The sequence below is a fragment of the Acanthopagrus latus genome, chromosome 8 (assembly GCF_904848185.1).
Source record: "Acanthopagrus latus isolate v.2019 chromosome 8, fAcaLat1.1, whole genome shotgun sequence".
NCBI lineage: Eukaryota > Metazoa > Chordata > Actinopteri > Spariformes > Sparidae > Acanthopagrus > Acanthopagrus latus.
Genome location: NC_051046.1, coordinates 1,382,180 through 1,403,169, shown reverse-complemented (window position 1 = coordinate 1,403,169; position 20,990 = coordinate 1,382,180). Strand labels below are relative to the sequence as shown.

The 20,990-nt window shown below is 44.4% G+C and overlaps 4 protein-coding genes across 6 annotated transcripts; 2 read left to right on the top strand and 2 right to left on the bottom strand.

Moving 5' to 3' along the window:
* Window positions 1-1,366: 1,366 nt before the first annotated feature.
* Window positions 1,367-7,510, bottom strand: LOC119024880 (palmitoyltransferase ZDHHC7-like). Its single transcript, XM_037108069.1, has 5 exons — window positions 6,978-7,510; window positions 3,612-3,708; window positions 2,987-3,068; window positions 2,679-2,809; window positions 1,367-2,379 (listed from the first exon to the last, which is right to left on the bottom strand). The coding sequence occupies exons 1-5, from the start codon at window positions 7,112-7,114 to the stop codon at window positions 2,200-2,202; spliced, it is 627 nt and encodes a 208-aa protein (XP_036963964.1). The 5' UTR covers window positions 7,115-7,510; the 3' UTR covers window positions 1,367-2,199.
* On the top strand, window positions 3,716-6,890 carry LOC119024876 (nuclear factor 7, brain-like). The gene is made up of 2 exons (XM_037108062.1): window positions 3,716-4,600; window positions 4,696-6,890. Exon 2 carries the CDS (start codon window positions 4,713-4,715, stop codon window positions 6,099-6,101), a length of 1,389 nt encoding a protein of 462 aa, XP_036963957.1. The 5' UTR covers window positions 3,716-4,600; window positions 4,696-4,712; the 3' UTR covers window positions 6,102-6,890.
* A 2,306-nt stretch (window positions 7,511-9,816) lies between the features above and the next one.
* LOC119024877 (palmitoyltransferase ZDHHC7-like) lies at window positions 9,817-20,982 on the bottom strand. 3 transcript variants are annotated; one of them, XM_037108063.1, is made up of 8 exons: window positions 20,777-20,982; window positions 19,316-19,398; window positions 18,082-18,384; window positions 16,914-17,038; window positions 13,560-13,656; window positions 12,935-13,016; window positions 12,627-12,757; window positions 9,817-12,403 (listed from the first exon to the last, which is right to left on the bottom strand). In XM_037108063.1, the coding sequence occupies exons 3-8, from the start codon at window positions 18,376-18,378 to the stop codon at window positions 12,224-12,226; spliced, it is 912 nt and encodes a 303-aa protein (XP_036963958.1). In that variant the 5' UTR covers window positions 18,379-18,384; window positions 19,316-19,398; window positions 20,777-20,982; the 3' UTR covers window positions 9,817-12,223. The 3 variants fall into 3 exon arrangements, with proteins under 3 accessions (XP_036963958.1, XP_036963961.1, XP_036963960.1); XM_037108066.1 differs by having other exon boundaries at window positions 20,857-20,954; XM_037108065.1 differs by lacking the exon at window positions 20,777-20,982 and adding an exon at window positions 19,758-19,807.
* On the top strand, window positions 13,667-16,826 carry LOC119024872 (nuclear factor 7, brain-like). The gene is made up of 2 exons (XM_037108059.1): window positions 13,667-14,539; window positions 14,635-16,826. The coding sequence occupies exon 2, from the start codon at window positions 14,652-14,654 to the stop codon at window positions 16,038-16,040; it is 1,389 nt and encodes a 462-aa protein (XP_036963954.1). The 5' UTR covers window positions 13,667-14,539; window positions 14,635-14,651; the 3' UTR covers window positions 16,041-16,826.
* Window positions 20,983-20,990: the final 8 nt, after the last annotated feature.

Here is a 20,990-nt window from a genome sequence, read left to right as displayed (position 1 = left end):
TTTTCAAAATAAAATATCAGAGCCAGTGAAAGAAATTAAAAGAAAGAAACACCACAGAGAGAAAGAACAACCAAGACTGTGGATAATAATTTAGTGAATATTCAATAAAAGAAAACTGTCTCTGAACAGCAGGAAGCAGCAGGAACAGACACAGAAACTCTTCAACACGACCTGCGAGGTTCATCGTGTTGAGACGTGAAGGAAACCGTCCGGTTCTGATGGTCACTGTGGTTTCACACAGACGCCAGTCAGCACTTCCTGTTCTGGAGAGTCATCGGACGACAGCTCAGAGATGCTCGATACACAGAACACAAGGTTCAGTCTCACCGCACGCACTCAGCAGTGTTAACTTTAGTAGAAATCACAAGTAAATGGCACTTTGACAGCATCAGGCCTCTGGAAGAATCATTCTACACAGCAGATTTGTTCGTAAACGCAACAAACACGTGATTAAAGATGATTTGACGCATTCAGAAACTAAAATCCACCAGCAGACAGAAGAACGTGTGACTGAAGGCTTACAAAGATCACAGGTAAATGATTTGGGGTTACAGCCATCCCACCTCGATCAGTACCGACAGGTCGGGTCGGGTCGGCCACCAGCCCACAGCACCAGCATCTGACGACACTCAACAGTCAGCTATCTTACAAACTGGACCTTTACTGACAGGATTTGATTTTTGATTTGACAACATTTATAAGTCTAAATATCACGCTAACGTCCACAGTCCTTCACTAATGTCCAACAGCAAAACTTCACACGTGGGGACGAAGATTATTTTAGTTTTTGTGACATTTTAGCCTCACGAACGTGTTTGTCTGCGACACAGAGGGAGAGATGAAGTGACGATATCGATCCAGGCGGTCGAGTCTTTGTGTTTCCTCATCACAGTTAATCCAAACAAACAAACGTCAGCAGAGGACATTTCTTCACACCAGACTGTGTTTCACCAAACTCCTACAAAGGAAGATATCACCGAGGACATTCAGCCTGTCGGAGGCGAGTGAAATGTTTTGTTTCGGACGCGTCTGCGATGTTTGACTCAAACAGCTGAACAACGTCATGTGATCTGACTCTTCAGTTCATAGAACACAACAAAAGAAACAGTACGTGAGCATTTAAAATCCAGAAACTCAAACGATAAACTCCACCACTGACTGGCCCGACACGGACCGGCAGCATACGAGGTGCTGACCTGGTCCGACTGTGAACAGAGTGAAGGAGGTCGTCTTATAAAACCCTCTGAGACTCAGGTGGTCTTCATCAACGAGCTTCAACATGTTTGGGCAGGTAAGAATCTGACTGAGAACACTCACACACACAAACCAAACAAAAGAGATGTTCAGGAGGAAAAACAAGATGGTCTGAAGAAAATGTGGCGTGTTGGATTTATTGACAATTAAAAATCCTGCTTGTGAGGGAGGAACTCGATGGTGTTGAAGTTGATTTCTTCAAGGTTCCCTGTGAATTCTCACCTTCCGCAGCACCATGGAGAGGAGCTTTTATGAGCGGGTTCTGGTTCTGATGCACATGATGTGGCCGACACAGTCTGACACCGTTCCACTGGTCTACAGGAGGTAACGTGCTGACAAACAGCAACGAACCAACAGCAGAAGACCAGGACAGTAAAACACTGATGCAAACAGTTAAAGATTTAAAATAACTGGCTGAAGGAAAAGCACACGATGAGTTCTGATGAATGTAGGAACAAAAAACTGCACAGGGTCCCTTTAAACAGACGCACATGATGTCATTTAAAGTCAACAGAAAGGAAGAATCGTTATATTAACTGCAGAATATTTCATTTCATGGTGACAGCTTTAGTTACAGCAGTGGTTCATATGATTATCAGTCCGATAACAGAATCTGTGTTCAGTAACGGCTCTCAGAAGATCCAGCATCTTAACGAGCACATTTAAAAAACATCCAGACTCTGAGCCTGAACGTGTTGTCAGAGCAATAAAAAGGTTCTTCACGCGTGTCGCAGCGTCGGCCTGCAGTCCGTCTGACCCGGAAACATCGAAGCTCCCCCAGCGATGACGAAGGTATGATGAAGATGGAGACCAGTCACCTGGTTTCTCCGGCTCAGAAACATCCTGCTGGGATCTGTGAAGCCAGCTGGACTCGCTGCAGGTTCATCAGCACCGCTGCAGTTCGGCTTCAATCCCTCCACTGTGTAGTGTTTGACAGACAGGTGGTCAGACGGAGAACTCTGCCCCGCCCCTCCAGGTGCGTTTGCGGACAAAGGTTGGCAGTTTGAGTCCAGCGAAGGGGCTGATCCACATCAGTGACGGCTGACCTCCAAACACAGACCTCAGCCCGGCCCAGCGAGTCTGACGCTCCCACGTCGGCTTCTCGTTCTTCAGACGCTCGATCTCCTGACACAAGCAAACACAAACAACCTCGTCACACACGATAATCACACGTCTACAACTGACACACAAACACACTCACAACAGGATCAATACAGGACTCTGATGCACAGATTACATCTGCCACTCTGTCAGTCTCACTCACACTCACACTCACACACACACACACACACACACACACACACACACACACACACACACACACACACACACACACACACACACACACACACACACACTCACACTCACACTCACACTCACACACACTCAGACTGGTATTAGAGAAGCTGAGTTCATGTTCTCACCGTCTCGTCGTTGCAGATGGAGTGCAGCTGAGTGCTGAACATAACAGCTGTGAAGGTGAGGAAGAGGAGTGCCTCCATGCAGAGGAAGATCATCAGCATCATGGTGACCGGAGGAGAGAAGTCACTGCACTCTGACACAGAACAACAACACAGCAACATCATCAACTACAGACGGCTTCAGCCACAACAGTCCAGGCCATCGTTTCACATCCATCACTGTCAGAGGAAACTCAATCTGCGTTTGTACTGGAGGTCCAAAGTCCTGCAGAAGAGAACGCTAACGGAGGACAACAGGAAATAAAGCTCACCGCTCCACTGGACTCTGACGCAGGTGATGAACTGGTATCCACAGAGAGCCAGAGCGTGACCTGAGATCACAGCGATGTACATCTGTGGACGGAGGAGAACGTGTCAGACCTCGTCACTGTGTGGCTGTTCTAACGTCTCAGACTCTGACAGCTCAAACTGGGTTTACAGTCAGTTTCAGCCTGTCGTGATGTCACACGGGAAACAGTCACCGAGGTGAGCGATGGAAGGTTTAGATGCCGTTTGTTGCAGATAAGAGAAGCAATTAATTGTGAGAGATATGTGTGTCTGTGGCTCAGAGCGAGAAGATGTGTCAGGCTGTGATTCACTGCTGGGACCAGCAGATGTGTCCTTTAAACTGTCACTGTGGATGAAGTCACATATTAAATGTTTGACTCTTCCACAAGCAGAGACTTTTTAAATCAGTGAAAGTCACTTTTGGTGCTCTAAACATTCTGCTACCTAAAACTAAAGTCTACTCTATTCACACAACAGAGTCGTCACCTTCCTCAATCAGCAGACGCAGACTGGCTGGTTTCCAAGAGTCGCGATTGAACATTAAGGAGAGAAAAACACGTCATTATTAAAATCTTCTCAGTATGTGGAAACAACGGTGGTTGAACTCACAGTGAAGAGGACGAAGAAGCGCTGGTTCTTCTCCCCGACACAGTTGTTGACCCAGGGACAGTGGTGGTCCATCTTACGGATGCAGCGCTTACAGATACTGTAGAAGAAGAAGGAAACATCCAACCAGCGTTACTTCCTGACTACACTCAAAACCATCAGCTGCCTCCATGATGTCGTTCACAGACGAGGGAATAACAGCTCGAGATGACAACAAAGAAAAACATGTCGGCAGCTTCGTCTTTATGTACGAGACGTTTCCTCAGTGAGAGGTTATTCTCTCCTGTTAAACATTTGTGTGTGTACAAATAAACAAATCACTACATGTTTCATTGTTCAGATTCAAAAACATTATTTCAAATTCTTTTCCACATTATACAGTCTCTGAACAACAAAATCAAAGTTTTGTTAATATATGAAATATTTGTTATAAAATAAATACATCAAATGATTCAAAATAATGTAAATGTAACTTTTTTGTCTCCTTAATGAAACAAAACATGAAGATGCCCAAATAAATGTGACCATTGTTTTAAGTTACATTTTTTTGAGGTTAATATTTCGTCTTGACAAGTTTCAGAAAATTATTCATCTTTAATAAAAGTAATAATATAATAGAGAACACTACAGTTCAGGCAGTGCTGGTTCTGGTTCTGATTGGACTCCAGTCCCTCCATCAACAACAACAAGTGTATCAGATTACATTTCCTGCAATAAATCAGTACTTTGGACTGCAACACTCCTCTGAGTCACATGAACCAACAGCATTCAGCAGAAGGCTGATAAAGCTCCGCCCACACCTGACTCACCTGAGACAAACCAGGAAACAGTGTGTGTGTGTGTGTGTGTGTGTGTGTGTCTCTTTAGTACAGAACCACACACAGACGATCAGATCCTCCTTCAGACTGAACTAACAACGTCCTCTGAGTGAGTTCATCTACAGGAGAGAGGAGGAGGAAACTACAACACTGCAGACGCTCCACACACTGAAGGTGAGTCCGACCAGAACCAGAACTGAAAGTAAACTTCAGTGAAGTGAAGGAGGAAGTGGATCTGTGACTGACTGTACTGTCTGCTGTGTTCACAGCGTCACTCAGAGACAAAATGGCTTCCAGGTTAGAGGAGGATCTCTGCTGTCCGGTGTGTCATGATGTCTTCAGAGAGCCTGTCGTTCTGTCATGTAGCCACAGCTTCTGTAAAGACTGTCTGCAGAGCTGGTGGACAGAGAGACGAACACGGGAGTGTCCAGTCTGTAAGAGAAGATCTTCAAAGGATCATCCACCTGTAAACCTGGTGTTAAAGAACCTGTGTGAGACCTTCTTACAGGACAGAGATCAGAGAGCTTCAGAGGATCTCTGCAGTCGGCACTCTGAGAAACTCAAACTCTTCTGTCTGGACCATCAGCAGCCGGTGTGTGTCGTCTGCAGAGACTCAGAACAACACACCAACCACAGATTCAGACCCATCGATGAAGCTGCACGACAACACAAGAAGGAACTTCAGGAAACTCTGGAGCCTTTAAAGAAGAAGTTAAAGGTTTTTGAAGAGGTTAAAGTGAAGTTTGATCAGACAGCAGAACACATGAAGGTCCAGGCCCGACACACAGAGAGGCAGATTAAGGATCAGTTTAAGAAGCTGCACCAGTTTCTAGCAGAGGAAGAGGAGGCCAGGATGGCTGCACTGAGGGAGGAAGAGGAGCAGAAGAGTCAGATGATGAAGGAGAAGATGGAGGCTCTGAGCAGAGAGATAGCAGCTCTTTCACACACAGTCAGAGCCACAGAGGAGCAGCTGAGAGCTGAAGACGTCTCATTCCTGCACAACTACAAGGCTGCAGTGGAAAGAGTCCAGCAGCGCCCCCTGCTGGAGGATCCACAGCTGCCCTCAGGAGCTCTGATAGACCAGGCCAAACACCTGGGCAACCTGAGCTTCAACATCTGGAACAAGATGAAGGACATGGTCTCCTACACTCCTGTGGTTCTGGACCCAAACACTGCTCATCCAGAACTCATCCTGTCTGAAGATCTGAGCAGTGTGAGAGGAGGACAGAGACAGAAGCTTCCTGATAATCCAGAGAGGTTTGATATCTTCGGGTCTGTCCTGGGATCTGAGGGCTTTAACTCAGGGACTCACAGCTGGGACGTCGAGGTTGGAGACAGTACAGGCTGGATACTGGGTGTGTTAGCAGAGTCTGTCCAGAGGAAGAGACTCATACAGTCTGGATTCTGGAGAATAAAGTTTTACCAAGGTAAATACTCAGTGTTTTCACCATCAGCTCCATCCACTGATCTCGTTGTGCAGAAGAAGCTCCAGAGGATCAGAGTGAATCTGGACTGGAACAGAGGAAAGCTGTCGTTCTCTGATCCTGATACTAACACACACCTGCACACCTTCACACACACTTTCACTCAGAGGATGTTTCCATACATTTACACTTGGCATGAAGTGAAGATATCACCTCTGAAGGTGTGTGTGACAGTGGAACAGAGCAGGTAAAGAAGTATTTCATCTGTGGAAAGACTTAAATAAAACTTTGTCTCTCTGCAGTAGAAAGACAAATATTTTTTAACTTGATGCAACATGAGCAGAGAAAACAGAGTAAAAGGACTGTGGTGTTCACTTCTACTCAAAAGGTAGAAAGACTACAACACCCAGAGTGCACAGCGCTGCACCTGATTGGACGGGGCTCGGTTTTGGATCAGAGAAAGTTCTGAATAAAGTTCTGACATTCTGACACAGAGATAAACAGAACAATTAATTTGGACCTGACAAACATTTAAAAATCATTTATTCACAATCATAATAATGTTTTTAAGGAAAAGAGACTTTTATTCTGCAGCGTTCTACGAGCTCTGTAGATGTTTTATTTTAAAACTATTTGTCAACATAAAAATATCGTCAACATGTAAAAATCACAGAATTCAGCCTGTTAATCTTCAGCTGCTCCTCCTGCTGTCTCATTATGCACAAAACACAGATGTTCATTTTTCTGTTGTTGTTGTTTTTAGTTTTACAGTTTTGTGTTTCTGTCGTCGACCTTTTCATGTTAAATCTCAGCGTGTTTATCTCTACATCAGACAATCAACCTGAACAACAGCCCAAATATTGATGCCACAACATCTGTGAGCATTTTCTTTTCAAAATAAGAGCCAGAAGATGTTGTTGACTAATCAACATTTGAGTTTGTCCAAAGTTTCAGCTGCTGGTTGAGACCAAAACAGAACCAGCAGAGTGAATGTTGGAGTTAATTCATCAGGTGCTCTGTGGCTGCTGCCTGAAACTTTTTAATGCAAATTAAAAATCCCTCTATAAATCTTTCAGCACAGCAGGTTTGTTGTTAAAGTCCCTCCTGGAGGTACGAATCACTCTGACCTGCAGTGATGAGCCCGCTCAGGTTTGATGCTGCAGCATTTTGGACATTTGCAGATGACCTCGCCCGGCTTCAGCTGCAGACTCTCCATGTACTTCTTAGTGGCGTTTCCTTTTGGAACGGCTCCCTGAGGAGACATGACATTAAACTCCACACAGTTGGCAGCCACAACACAATCTGCAACTCCGACTGTAACGTCTCCTCACTGACAGGCTGAGGTCGTTATCACAAGTGTGTGATTTAACACTTTGGTTCCACCGGGCACATCTCAGATATTTTACATATCCTCCACACAGCTTCAGATCCCAGCAGACAGGCAGTGGAGTGTCATGCCTGGCAGATGTAGATGACTTCTTCACATTGTGTTAAAGTAGTTAAATGGTTTTGTTGTTTCTGTGTTTTAAGTTCCTCTAATTAAAACCCTTCAAACTAAACTGCTCACTTCTCTTTGAACACTCTTCTTATTCACCAACATGATATTTTAGCCCACTTGTTTTGATGTTTGTTTCTTAATGTTTTTACTGGTTTTAAAATGCAATTTTTAATATCTTTGAATGAAATGAAGCAACAGACAGGACCGACTCCAAATCCTTTGGTATGAATCATTTACACACCAGGTTTAAAAACACCATCATGTCCCTTTAAGTCTTCCAGCTTCAGGCAGCTGGTCTGAAACCCTCAGCTTCCTCACCGGGTCGGTCAGCATGGTGCGGAGGTGGGAGGCCAGAGCCAGCACAGCCAGGCTGTTGAACAGCAGCCCGCTGTACCAGAAGCTCCTGGAGGGCAGCAGCATGACGAAGGTGACCACAAAGTCAGCGAAGAAGACCAGGAACCAGGTGACGACACTCCGACACTCCTGTCGCTCTGTTAGCAGAGCGGAGAGAAGCATGAAGTCACATCCTGTATGTGAAGATGGAACATGACCGCAGCTCTCAGTCTGTTCATCCTTCTCATTTATTCATCTAGTTTTTAACTCGGCTCGTTCTCTCACATGTTGACGTTGCTGCTGGTATCAAACTGACTTCACTGTACGACCACGAGGACAAATAAAGTGTCTGATGTCTCTTAATGTTCAGGCTGAGAAATCAACAGTCCAGCAACAACAAACGACTTCAACAAGTCGTCCACAGGCTTAAATCTCATATCTGACATCATGTTCAATCAATCTTTATTTATATGGCGCTTTTCATACAGAAAACAGTACCTCAAAGTGCCTCACAGAAATAAACAAACAGCATCAGAACAATAGAAACAGCAAAATAAAGTTAGGAGAAGATAGTTAAAAGAACCCAAACCCTCCCACCCCTTCAGACATGGACAGAGACATACACACTCATACACACACTCACACATATGCATGCAGACACACACACTCATACACACCCATACAGTAGCTGTCACTAAAGAGACACGGCTGGACAGCGAGACCTGGTGCAAGGCCGGAGGGAGCATCGCCACAGAGACCACCCCAACCCGGGCAGACAGGAGGCCCCACACCAAGGTGCAGAGCCCTCTGGTCACCCGGGCCGGAGCCGTCCATGGGACAGCACCCCCCGCAGCCAGACCAGAGACCACCCCCAGCCCGGCAGGCCCCCAGGAGGAAACACTGGAGATTAAAAACTGACAGACTAAAACAGTAGAATAAAGCAAAGAGCATAGAAGCTGAAAACATGAGGGACTAAAACATAAAAGTATAAAGGCTAAAAACACAAATAGGAGAGATTAAAACAGTAAAAGAAAAAATAAATAAATAGATAAATAAAATAAAATAAAAAGGATTTAAATGAATAAATAAATAAGTGAATGAATAAGTAAATAAATAAATAAAAGTGCTCTGATTAGCACGGCATAAAGGAATTAAGAAGAATTTAAATTTAATTTAAAAGCCTGGTTAAAGGTTGGTCTTGAGCCTCTTTTTAAAAACCTCTACAGTCTCTGCGACCCTGAGGCTCTCTGGCAGGCTGTTCCACAGTCGGGGCCCATAACAACTGAAAGCCTCCCTGTGCTTTGTTGAACTAACCTGTGGTGGTTAAAAGGCCGGTGCCGGAGGACCTCAGGGTCCGCGGGGGCTGATAGACTGAAAGCAGGTCAGATAAATAAGAAGGCCCAAGACCGTTAAGACATTTAAAACTAGTAAAAGAACCTTAAAATCAATCCTGAAACAAACGGGGAGCCAATGAAGTGACTTTAAAACCGGTGTAATGTGCTGCCGCCCTCTGGTCCTCGTCAGCACTCGTGCAGCTGAGTTTTGTATTAATTGTAGATTCGAAATGCTCTTTTTGGGAAGGCCAGAGAGCAGGGCATTACAGTAGTCTAACAACAAGAGATAAAAGGTGCATCAGCACCTCCGTGCTGGCCTGAGAGAGACTCTGGCTGTATTCTTAAGATGGTAAAAACCTGTCTTTGTTATATTTTTGATGTGTGGAATAAAACTGAGCTCAGAGTCAAAAATCACACCCAGATTTTTTACAGATTGTGATGGTTTAAAATCCTTTAACTTTGGTAAAAGTTTCTCTTTCAGGCCTTCAGGACCAATGAGTAAAACCTCTGTTTTGTCCTGGTTGAGCTGTAGGAAATTTGCTGCCATCCATGTATTGATATCTAAAATGGAGTTAAAAAGGACATCAATGTCACAATCTGATCACATAGGATCAATAAAATTGTACATGTAAATTAAAACAGCTCCTTCAAATCTACAGGATCCATCACTATGAATATTTATCTATAATCTCTGCAGTGACACGAGGGAAAAAGTTTGGACAAAAGTTATGACAGTTCACTGTCACTGAAGTCAGGAACTCAATTCAGACGACACGAGAAGAGAGTTAGAAGCTGAGATGCTTTTAAGAGGTAGAGAGGAACTTTTATTCAAAGTGTCTGAAATGTGGAAAGAGACGAACATACAAAAGGCTCAAATCTAAAAAAAACAAGAGTACAAGCAGCCCAAAGACACAGATACATTCAGCAGGTCGTCAGATTCTCTGTCGGTCGTCTGAAGTCTCACCAGCTTCACTTTTACACTGAAGGACGTTTAATGATTCCCAGGTGCTTTTCAAAATAAAATATCAGAGCCAGTGAAAGAAATTAAAAGAAAGAAACACCACAGAGAGAAAGAACAACCAAGATTGTGGATAATAATTTAGTGAATATTCAATAAAAGAAAACTGTCTCTGAACAGCAGGAAGCAGCAGGAACAGACACAGAAACTCTTCAACACGACCTGCGAGGTTCATCGTGTTGAGACGTGAAGGAAACCGTCCGGTTCTGATGGTCACTGTGGTTTCACACAGACGCCAGTCAGCACTTCCTGTTCTGGAGAGTCATCGGACGACAGCTCAGAGATGCTCGATACACAGAACACAAGGTTCAGTCTCACCGCACGCACTCAGCAGTGTTAACTTTAGTAGAAATCACAAGTAAATGGCACTTTGACAGCATCAGGCCTCTGGAAGAATCATTCTACACAGCAGATTTGATCGTAAACGCAACAAACACGTGATTAAAGATGATTTGACGCATTCAGAAACTAAAATCCACCAGCAGACAGAAGAACGTGTGACTGAAGGCTTACAAAGATCACAGGTAAATGATTTGGGGTTACAGCCATCCCACCTCGATCAGTACCGACAGGTCGGGTCGGGTCGGCCACCAGCCCGCAGCACCAGCATCTGACGACACTCAACAGTCAGCTATCTTACAAACTGGACCTTTACTGACAGGATTTGATTTTTGATTTGACAACATTTATAAGTCTAAATATCACGCTAACGTCCACAGTCCTTCACTAATGTCCAACAGCAAAACTTCACACGTGGGGACGAAGATTATTTTAGTTTTTGTGACATTTTAGCCTCACGAACGTGTTTGTCTGCGACACAGAGGGAGAGATGAAGTGACGATATCGATCCAGGCGGTCGAGTCTTTGTGTTTCCTCATCACAGTTAATCCAAACAAACAAACGTCAGCAGAGGACGTTTCTTCACACCAGACTGTGTTTCACCAAACTCCTACAAAGGAAGATATCACCGAGGACATTCAGCCTGTCGGAGGCGAGTGAAATGTTTTGTTTCGGACGCGTCTGCGATGTTTGACTCAAACAGCTGAACAACGTCATGTGATCTGACTCTTCAGTTCATAGAACACAACAAAAGAAACAGTACGTGAGCATTTAAAATCCAGAAACTCAAACGATAAACTCCACCACTGACTGGCCCGACACGGACCGGCAGCATACGAGGTGCTGACCTGGTCCGACTGTGAACAGAGTGAAGGAGGTCGTCTTATAAAACCCTCTGAGACTCAGGTGGTCTTCATCAACGAGCTTCAACATGTTTGGGCAGGTAAGAATCTGACTGAGAACACTCACACACACAAACCAAACAAAAGAGATGTTCAGGAGGAAAAACAAGATGGTCTGAAGAAAATGTGGCGTGTTGGATTTATTGACAATTAAAAATCCTGCTTGTGAGGGAGGAACTCGATGGTGTTGAAGTTGATTTCTTCAAGGTTCCCTGTGAATTCTCACCTTCCGCAGCACCATGGAGAGGAGCTTTTATGAGCGGGTTCTGGTTCTGATGCACATGATGTGGCCGACACAGTCTGACACCGTTCCACTGGTCTACAGGAGGTAACGTGCTGACAAACAGCAACGAACCAACAGCAGAAGACCAGGACAGTAAAACACTGATGCAAACAGTTAAAGATTTAAAATAACTGGCTGAAGAAAAAGCACACGATGAGTTCTGATGAATGTAGGAACAAAAAACTGCACAGGGTCCCTTTAAACAGACGCACATGATGTCATTTAAAGTCAACAGAAAGGAAGAATCGTTATATTAACTGCAGAATATTTCATTTCATGGTGACAGCTTTAGTTACAGCAGTGGTTCATATGATTATCAGTCCGATAACAGAATCTGTGTTCAGTAACGGCTCTCAGAAGATCCAGCATCTTAACGAGCACATTTAAAAAACATCCAGACTCTGAGCCTGAACGTGTTGTCAGAGCAATAAAAAGGTTCTTCACGCGTGTCGCAGCGTCGGCCTGCAGTCCGTCTGACCCGGAAACATCGAAGCTCCCCCAGCGATGACGAAGGTATGATGAAGATGGAGACCAGTCACCTGGTTTCTCCGGCTCAGAAACATCCTGCTGGGATCTGTGAAGCCAGCTGGACTCGCTGCAGGTTCATCAGCACCGCTGCAGTTCGGCTTCAATCCCTCCACTGTGTAGTGTTTGACAGACAGGTGGTCAGACGGAGAACTCTGCCCCGCCCCTCCAGGTGCGTTTGCGGACAAAGGTTGGCAGTTTGAGTCCCGCGAAGGGGCTGATCCACATCAGTGACGGCTGACCTCCAAACACAGACCTCAGCCCGGCCCAGCGAGTCTGACGCTCCCACGTCGGCTTCTCGTTCTTCAGACGCTCGATCTCCTGACACAAGCAAACACAAACAACCTCGTCACACACGATAATCACACGTCTACAACTGACACACAAACACACTCACAACAGGATCAATACAGGACTCTGATGCACAGATTACATCTGCCACTCTGTCAGTCTCACACACACACACACACACACACACACACACACACACACACACTCACACACACTCAGACTGGTATTAGAGAAGCTGAGTTCATGTTCTCACCGTCTCGTCGTTGCAGATGGAGTGCAGCTGAGTGCTGAACATAACAGCTGTGAAGGTGAGGAAGAGGAGTGCCTCCATGCAGAGGAAGATCATCAGCATCATGGTGACCGGAGGAGAGAAGTCACTGCACTCTGACACAGAACAACAACACAGCAACATCATCAACTACAGACGGCTTCAGCCACAACAGTCCAGGCCATCGTTTCACTTCCATCACTGTCAGAGGAAACTCAATCTGCGTTTGTACTGGAGGTCCAAAGTCCTGCAGAAGAGAACGCTAACGGAGGACAACAGGAAATAAAGCTCACCGCTCCACTGGACTCTGACGCAGGTGATGAACTGGTATCCACAGAGAGCCAGAGCATGACCTGAGATCACAGCGATGTACATCTGTGGACGGAGGAGAACGTGTCAGACCTCGTCACTGTGTGGCTGTTCTAACGTCTCAGACTCTGACAGCTCAAACTGGGTTTACAGTCAGTGTCAGCCTGTCGTGATGTCACACGGGAAACAGTCACCGAGGTGAGCGATGGAAGGTTTAGATGCCGTTTGTTGCAGATAAGAGAAGCAATTAATTGTGAGAGATATGTGTGTCTGTGGCTCAGAGCGAGAAGATGTGTCAGGCTGTGATTCACTGCTGGGACCAGCAGATGTGTCCTTTAAACTGTCACTGTGGATGATGTCACATATTAAATGTTTGACTCTTCCACAAGCAGAGACTTTTTAAATCAGTGAAAGTCACTTTTGGTGCTCTAAACATTCTGCTACCTAAAACTAAAGTCTACTCTATTCACACAACAGAGTCGTCACCTTCCTCAATCAGCAGACGCAGACTGGCTGGTTTCCAAGAGTCGCGATTGAACATTAAGGAGAGAAAAACACGTCATTATCAAAATCTTCTCAGTATGTGGAAACAACGGTGGTTGAACTCACAGTGAAGAGGACGAAGAAGCGCTGGTTCTTCTCCCCGACACAGTTGTTGACCCAGGGACAGTGGTGGTCCATCTTACGGATGCAGCGCTTACAGATACTGTAGAAGACGAAGGAAACATCCAACCAGCGTTACTTCCTGACTACACTCAAAACCATCAGCTGCCTCCATGATGTCGTTCACAGACGAGGGAATAACAGCTCGAGATGACAACAAAGAAAAACATGTCGGCAGCTTCGTCTTTATGTACGAGACGTTTCCTCAGTGAGAGGTTATTCTCTCCTGTTAAACATTTGTGTACAAATAAACAAATCACTACATGTTTCATTGTTCAGATTCAAAAACATTATTTCAAATTCTTTTCCACATTATACAGTCTCTGAACAACAAAATCAAAGTTTTGTTAATATATGAAATATTTGTTATAAAATAAATACATCAAATGATTCAAAATAATGTAAATGTAACTTTTTTGTCTCCTTCATGAAACAAAACATGAAGATGCCCAAATAAATGTGACCATTGTTTTAAGTTACATTTTTTGAGGTTAATATTTCGTCTTGACAAGTTTCAGAAAATTATTCATCTTTAATAAAAGTAATAATATAATAGAGAACACTACAGTTCAGGCAGTGCTGGTTCTGGTTCTGATTGGACTCCAGCCCCTCCATCAACAACAACAAGTGTATCAGATTACATTTCCTGCAATAAATCAGTACTTTGGACTGCAACACTCCTCTGAGTCACATGAACCAACAGCATTCAGCAGAGGGCTGATAAAGCTCCGCCCACACCTGACTCACCTGAGACAAACCAGGAAACAGTGTGTGTGTGTGTGTGTGTGTGTGTCTCTTTAGTACAGAACCACAGACAGACGATCAGATCCACCTTCAGACTGAACTAACAACGTCCTCTGAGTGAGTTCATCTACAGGAGAGAGGAGGAGGAAACTACAACACTGCAGACGCTCCACACACTGAAGGTGAGTCCGACCAGAACCAGAACTGAAAGTAAACTTCAGTGAAGTGAAGGAGGAAGTGGAGCTGTGACTGACTGTACTGTCTGCTGTCTTCACAGCGTCACTCAGAGACAAAATGGCTTCCAGGTTAGAGGAGGATCTCTGCTGTCCGGTGTGTCATGATGTCTTCAGAGAGCCTGTCGTTCTGTCATGTAGCCACAGCTTCTGTAAAGACTGTCTGCAGAGCTGGTGGACAGAGAGACGAACACGGGAGTGTCCAGTCTGTAAGAGAAGATCTTCAAAGGATCGACCACCTTTAAGTCTGGTGTTAAAGAACCTGTGTGAGAGCTTCTTACAGGACAGAGATCAGAGAGCTTCAGAGGATCTCTGCAGTCGGCACTCTGAGAAACTCAAACTCTTCTGTCTGGACCATCAGCAGCCGGTGTGTCACATCTGCAGAGACTCAGAACAACACACCAACCACAGATTCAGACCCATCGATGAAGCTGCACGACAACACAAGAAGGAACTTCAGGAAACTCTGGAGCCTTTAAAGGAGAAGTTAAAGGTTTGTGAAGAAGTTAAAGTGAAGTTTGATCAGACAGCAGAACACATGAAGGTCCAGGCCCGACACACAGAGAGGCAGATTAAGGATCAGTTTAAGAAGCTGCACCAGTTTCTAGCAGAGGAAGAGGAGGCCAGGATGGCTGCACTGAGGGAGGAAGAGGAGCAGAAGAGTCAGATGATGAAGGAGAAGATGGAGGCTCTGAGCAGAGAGATAGCAGCTCTTTCACACACAGTCAGAGCCACAGAGGAGCAGCTGAGAGCTGAAGACGTCTCATTCCTGCACAACTACAAGGCTGCAGTGGAAAGAGTCCAGCAGCGCCCCCTGCTGGAGGATCCACAGCTGCCCTCAGGAGCTCTGATAGACCAGGCCAAACACCTGGGCAACCTGAGCTTCAACATCTGGAACAAGATGAAGGACATGGTCTCCTACACTCCTGTGGTTCTGGACCCAAACACTGCTCATCCAGAACTCATCCTGTCTGAAGATCTGAGCAGTGTGAGACGAGGAGAGAGACAGAAGCTTCCTGATAATCCAGAGAGGTTTGATATCTTCTGGTCTGTCCTGGGATCTGAGGGCTTTAACTCAGGGACTCACAGCTGGGACGTCGAGGTTGGAGACAGTACAGGCTGGATACTGGGTGTGTTAGCAGAGTCTGTCCAGAGGAAGGAAGACATACAGTCTGGATTCTGGAGAATAAAGTTTTACCAAGGTAAATACTCAGTGCTGTCACCATCAGCTCCACCCACTGATCTCGTCGTGCAGAAGAAGCTCCAGAGGATCAGAGTGAATCTGGACTGGAACAGAGGAAAGCTGTCGTTCTCTGATCCTGATACTAACACACACCTACACACCTTCACACACACTTTCACTCAGAGGATGTTTCCATTCATTGCCACTGTGGATGAAGTGAAGATATCACCTCTGAAGGTGTGTGTGACAGTGGAACAGAGCAGGTAAAGAAGTATTTCATCTGTGGAAAGACTTAAATAAAACTTTCTCTCTCTGCAGTAGAAAGACAAATATTTTTTAACTTGATGCAACATGAGCAGAGAAAACAGAGTAAAAGGACTGTGGTGTTCACTTCTACTCAAAAGGTAGAAAGACTACAACACCCAGAGTGCACAGCGCTGCACCTGATTGGACGGGGCTCGGTTTTGGATCAGAGAAAGTTCTGAATAAAGTTCTGAAATTCTGACACAGAGATAAACAGAACAATTAATTTGGACCTGACAAACATTTAAAAATCATTTATTCACAATCATAATGTTTTTAAGGAAAAGAGACTTTTATTCTGCAGCGTTCTACGAGCTCTGTAGATGTTTTATTTTAAAACTATTTGTCAACATAAAAATATCGTCAACATGTAAAAATCACAGAATTCAGCCTGTTAATCTTCAGCTGCTCCTCCTGCTGTCTCATTATGCACAAAACACAGATGTTCATTTTTCTGTTCTTGTTGTTTTTAGTTTGACAGTTTTGTGTTTCTGTCGTCGACCTTTTCATGTTAAATCTCAGCGTGTTTATCTCTACATCAGACAATCAACCTGAACAACAGCCCAAATATTGATGCCACAACATCTGTGAGCACTTTCTTTTCAAAATAAGAGCCAGAAGATGTTGTTGACTAATCAACATTTGAGTTTGTCCAAAGTTTCAGCTGCTGGTTGAGACCAAAACAGAACCAGCAGAGTGAATGTTGGAGTTAATTCATCAGGTGCTCTGTGGCTGCTGCCTGAAACTTTTTAATGCAAATTAAAAATCCCTCTATAAATCTTTCAGCACAGCAGGGTTGTTGTTAAAGTCCCTCCTGGAGGTACGAATCACTCTGACCTGCAGTGATGAGCCCGCTCAGGTTTGATGCTGCAGCATTTTGGACATTTGTAGATGACCTCGCCCGGCTTCAGCTGCAGACTCTCCATGTACTTCTTAGTGGCGTTTCCTTTTGGAACGGCTCCCTGAGGAGACATGACATTAAAAGACAGGAGACATTTGTTACGACCTCTCGCTTTTTCCTCTCACTAGGATGCAGCGGATCACCTCCAGCAGGAGCTGGCAGTCATGGAGGGTCATTAAGGCAGGTGTCAGCACCTGGCCAGGCCTCTACCAAGGCTACAAATAACAGCTTGGTCTCTTTGTCTCTCTCTCCTAGACCCCACACTTTCACATGATCCCATACCGACTGATGCCGATACTCTCCACATCTCATGCTTTTGTAGATAACTTTCTGAAAGAAACTTACCAATAAACATTTTTGGTGCAACTTAAAACCTGACTTGTCTCCCCTCATTGTCACAAACATTGAGCTGGATAGTGACACATTTTATTTCAGCATGTTTAAACCTGGAAACGCTCCCATAGATCCTCACAGCTGGCAGCCACAACATGGGTGCAACATAATGCTTTTTGGGAAAATATGACTGTAACGTTTCGTCACTGACAGGCTGAGGTTGTTATGCTACGTAGTTAAATGTTTTTGTTGTTTCTGTGTTTTAAGTGTGTAGATCAGAGAGCGTCTGCACAGGGTGTTTTTTGTTGAACACTGACAGGGTGCATGATGCTGTTTTGCTCTCTGTGCAGATGGATTCAGCTGCTGTCTGTGACGTGATCAGAGCAGACAGCTGCTGCTGGGATGCTGCAGAAACGTGGCCTGGTACAAATATAACAATTGTCTCTGGCACAAAACACAAGTCTCGCTCGAGGAGAAGTCTCACTCTGAAATTGCGAGCTGAGTTGTTGTAGTTGTTGCCTCACTACATTCAGTCTTGACTTTGGAAATCAATTCTTGCTGGAAGTTCCTCTAATTAAAACCCTTTAAACTAAACTGCTGGCTCCAGCTGTGTGTTTCCACCTCTGTCTTCCTGTAACTTCTTGCAAGATTTCAGAGTGAGACCTCTCCTTGAACGAGACTCTTTCCCATAATTTCCCTTTAAGACTAAAGTCTTTTTCTCCCATGAAACTAACATCAGGCAAGTGGCCTTTAAACCCTCAGCTTCCTCACCGGGTCGGTCAGCATGGTGCGGAGGTGGGAGGCCAGAGCCAGCACAGCCAGGCTGTTGAACAGCACCCCGTTGACCACAGCGTACCAGAAGCTCCTGGAGGGCAGCAGCATGACGAAGGTGACCACAAAGTCAGCAAAGAAGACCAGGAACCAGGTGATGAAGGCACACACCATGCCGCAGCAGTCCTGGATGAACCACACTTGATCTGCGTCACTGTGTGGACTCTCCACCACCTCCTCCCCATCCAGCAGGGGGCGCTGCTGCTCCACGTCTCTCAGCCTGTGGCCGGAGGACATTCTGCCCTGATGGAGGGAAACAGGGAGAAAAGTTTAACTGATACAGATCTTTCAAAGATAAAGGACATTTACAACATTTTATTTTCAGCTGCTAATAACACGCAGCGTTTGTCTCACCATCGGTAACTGAACTCTGCTTCAGTCTGAACCTCAGTCACTTTTAACTTAACTACTGCAAAATTATTCCACATGGTACATGATGATCATCCAAAGTCCTGAATAAACTCCAATACATCCAGAACTCAGTCCCTGTCCCCCTGTCCTCCAGAACCTCCACCAGCTCCTTGTCCGAGAATGCATCCAATTCAAAGACCTTCTCCTCGCCTACAAAGCCCCCGAGGAACCGGCTCCTTCCTAGCTCACCGACCTGCTCCACCCTCTCCTCTGCCGCCAGTCTCCTCCACCCAGGACCAAGCACCAGACCCGGGGTGACAGAGCCTACAGCTGTCCCCTCCCACTGGAACTCATCCAAGACTTCATCAGTCTGTCCACATTTAAATCACTGATCAAAGCTCACCTTTTTACATCTATATCTAATCTGTGGTTGATGTTGGTTTTTCACATATGTTTTAGTGCATTGTTTTACTTTTAGATGATGTAAAGAGTCCCGGAGTGAAAAGTGCTATATGTGTAAACTGTATTATCATTAAAACAAACAGTTTCACAGAAAGTACAAAATTGCAAGTGTAGCCATGACCAAAACGAAACTGAGTGAAAAGTTCTATTTATATCATAGATGTATTATTATTATATTATCAAAACAAACAGGTCGACAGAAAGTATGGTCATGACCAAAACAAAACAAGCACAAAAATACTTCAGATCAACAAGTTAAGAAAAAGTCTGCATGTAGTCAAGCATCAGAAGAAAATCAGCATCCAAGAGATGAAGATGAATGTTGAAGATAAAAGTCGGAGTCAGAACGATGAATACTTACTTGATGGTGCCTCTAACTCTGTTGCATTATTTCCTCCGGCTGCTCCGCGGAGTCTCAAACTGTTTCTCCTCTGGATTACATCTCTGTGGACAGCAGAGATAAAAGCAGATAAAGTTAATTTACTCATTTAAAAATCATCCTACTTCTAACTCATCTAAAGAAACTGGAAAATGCATCATGTGTTTCTGACAGAACAGACGCACTACAAACATCCAGAGACCTTATAGAATATGATGCATTGCTGTAGGAGCCTGTTAACGAGCCTTCAGTGTGTAAAGTGGTTACAATCAGCTCAAACCTTATCGGTGCACAAAGGTGAAGAAATGTTAACGAGATACAGAGAAAGATCCTCATTGGCTGATTTTTTTTTCCTGCCTAAACAAACTAAACAATCAAACTCTCTTTGTTTTCATGACTGAATAAACTGAATAATCAAACTGACCTTGAAGGACAAAAACACAGTTTATAAGTGGCGGACCCTGCCACCTCTCTAGCTTCAAACAGTGTTCTGGGACCTTCTTTCCATCAGCTTGTTTATTCACTGATGGAAAAGATAAATATTTCTCAGTTTGTATTAATACCTCAATGATATTATAAATGATAACATTCTCAGTTTCTTACTTCTCTAAACTACAAAAAGCCTCTTTTAACATTACAGCAATGAAATGCTACATACACATTAATGCAGCAGTGATGCAGAAACATGAGTTTAACACGATGAAGCTGACGGGGAACATCTGACAGCACTACACACAGTGAGGACTTCAACTGTAAATACTTTAAAGTGTATCATGTTGATAATACTGACACACTTTTACAAAGTGGTTTTACATGGAGGACTTTTACTTTTCAATGAGGCATCAGTACTTCTAGAAAACATCTTCACCACTGGATAAAAGTTCATGTAGTCAAACCTAGATCATTGGTGATATAACATTTACAAACTACATCTTTAAGTTGCCTTTTGGTGTGTAAAAAAAACAAACACTACTTGACTCACGGGATACAGATGTTAAAGCTAACAGCTGGCTAACAGAGACATTACTCTCCACCTGCGGCACTGACTTCTAATTAAAACAATAAAATGTTTACCAGCCGCTATGACTTACATTACTGTAGCTGATCTGTGTGCTGTAAATCAAAAATACATGGTTAAGTTCCCACAACGCTGTTTGGCTGAGCTAGCCCTTTACGTTAGCATAACAAACCTAGCAGCTCCCTCACCTACTTATGGCGCTTTAGCTGTTTACGTTAGCAACATTTATTCACCGGTAAAATGTCGAGTGTGGTCTAGTTTGTAACGTGTGGTTACAAAGGTGGACCTTTAAACGTCAAAGTTACAAGACAATATGTTTATCCAACAGCTGAGACATGAGTTACACTAGCCAACCTGAGCTAGCTGTTAGCTAACAGCTAGCTTTTCCACATAGCTGTCATCTCTTAAAATAACGTTACTTTTACCTGTTTTAGATGTTAAGCACCTGGCAGGTAAACCGACAAACGACTCGTTGTTTCTACAAGACGTCGATGATTTTTCTCACCGGAACGACGTTAAACTTGCGGATGAACCAGCGACATGCTAACAGTAGCTCCGCTGTGTTTTACACTCATTCATACGCCTCGTATCACGACGGCATGTTTTCAGTGACGTCATCAACGCGCCTGCGTCATCGGG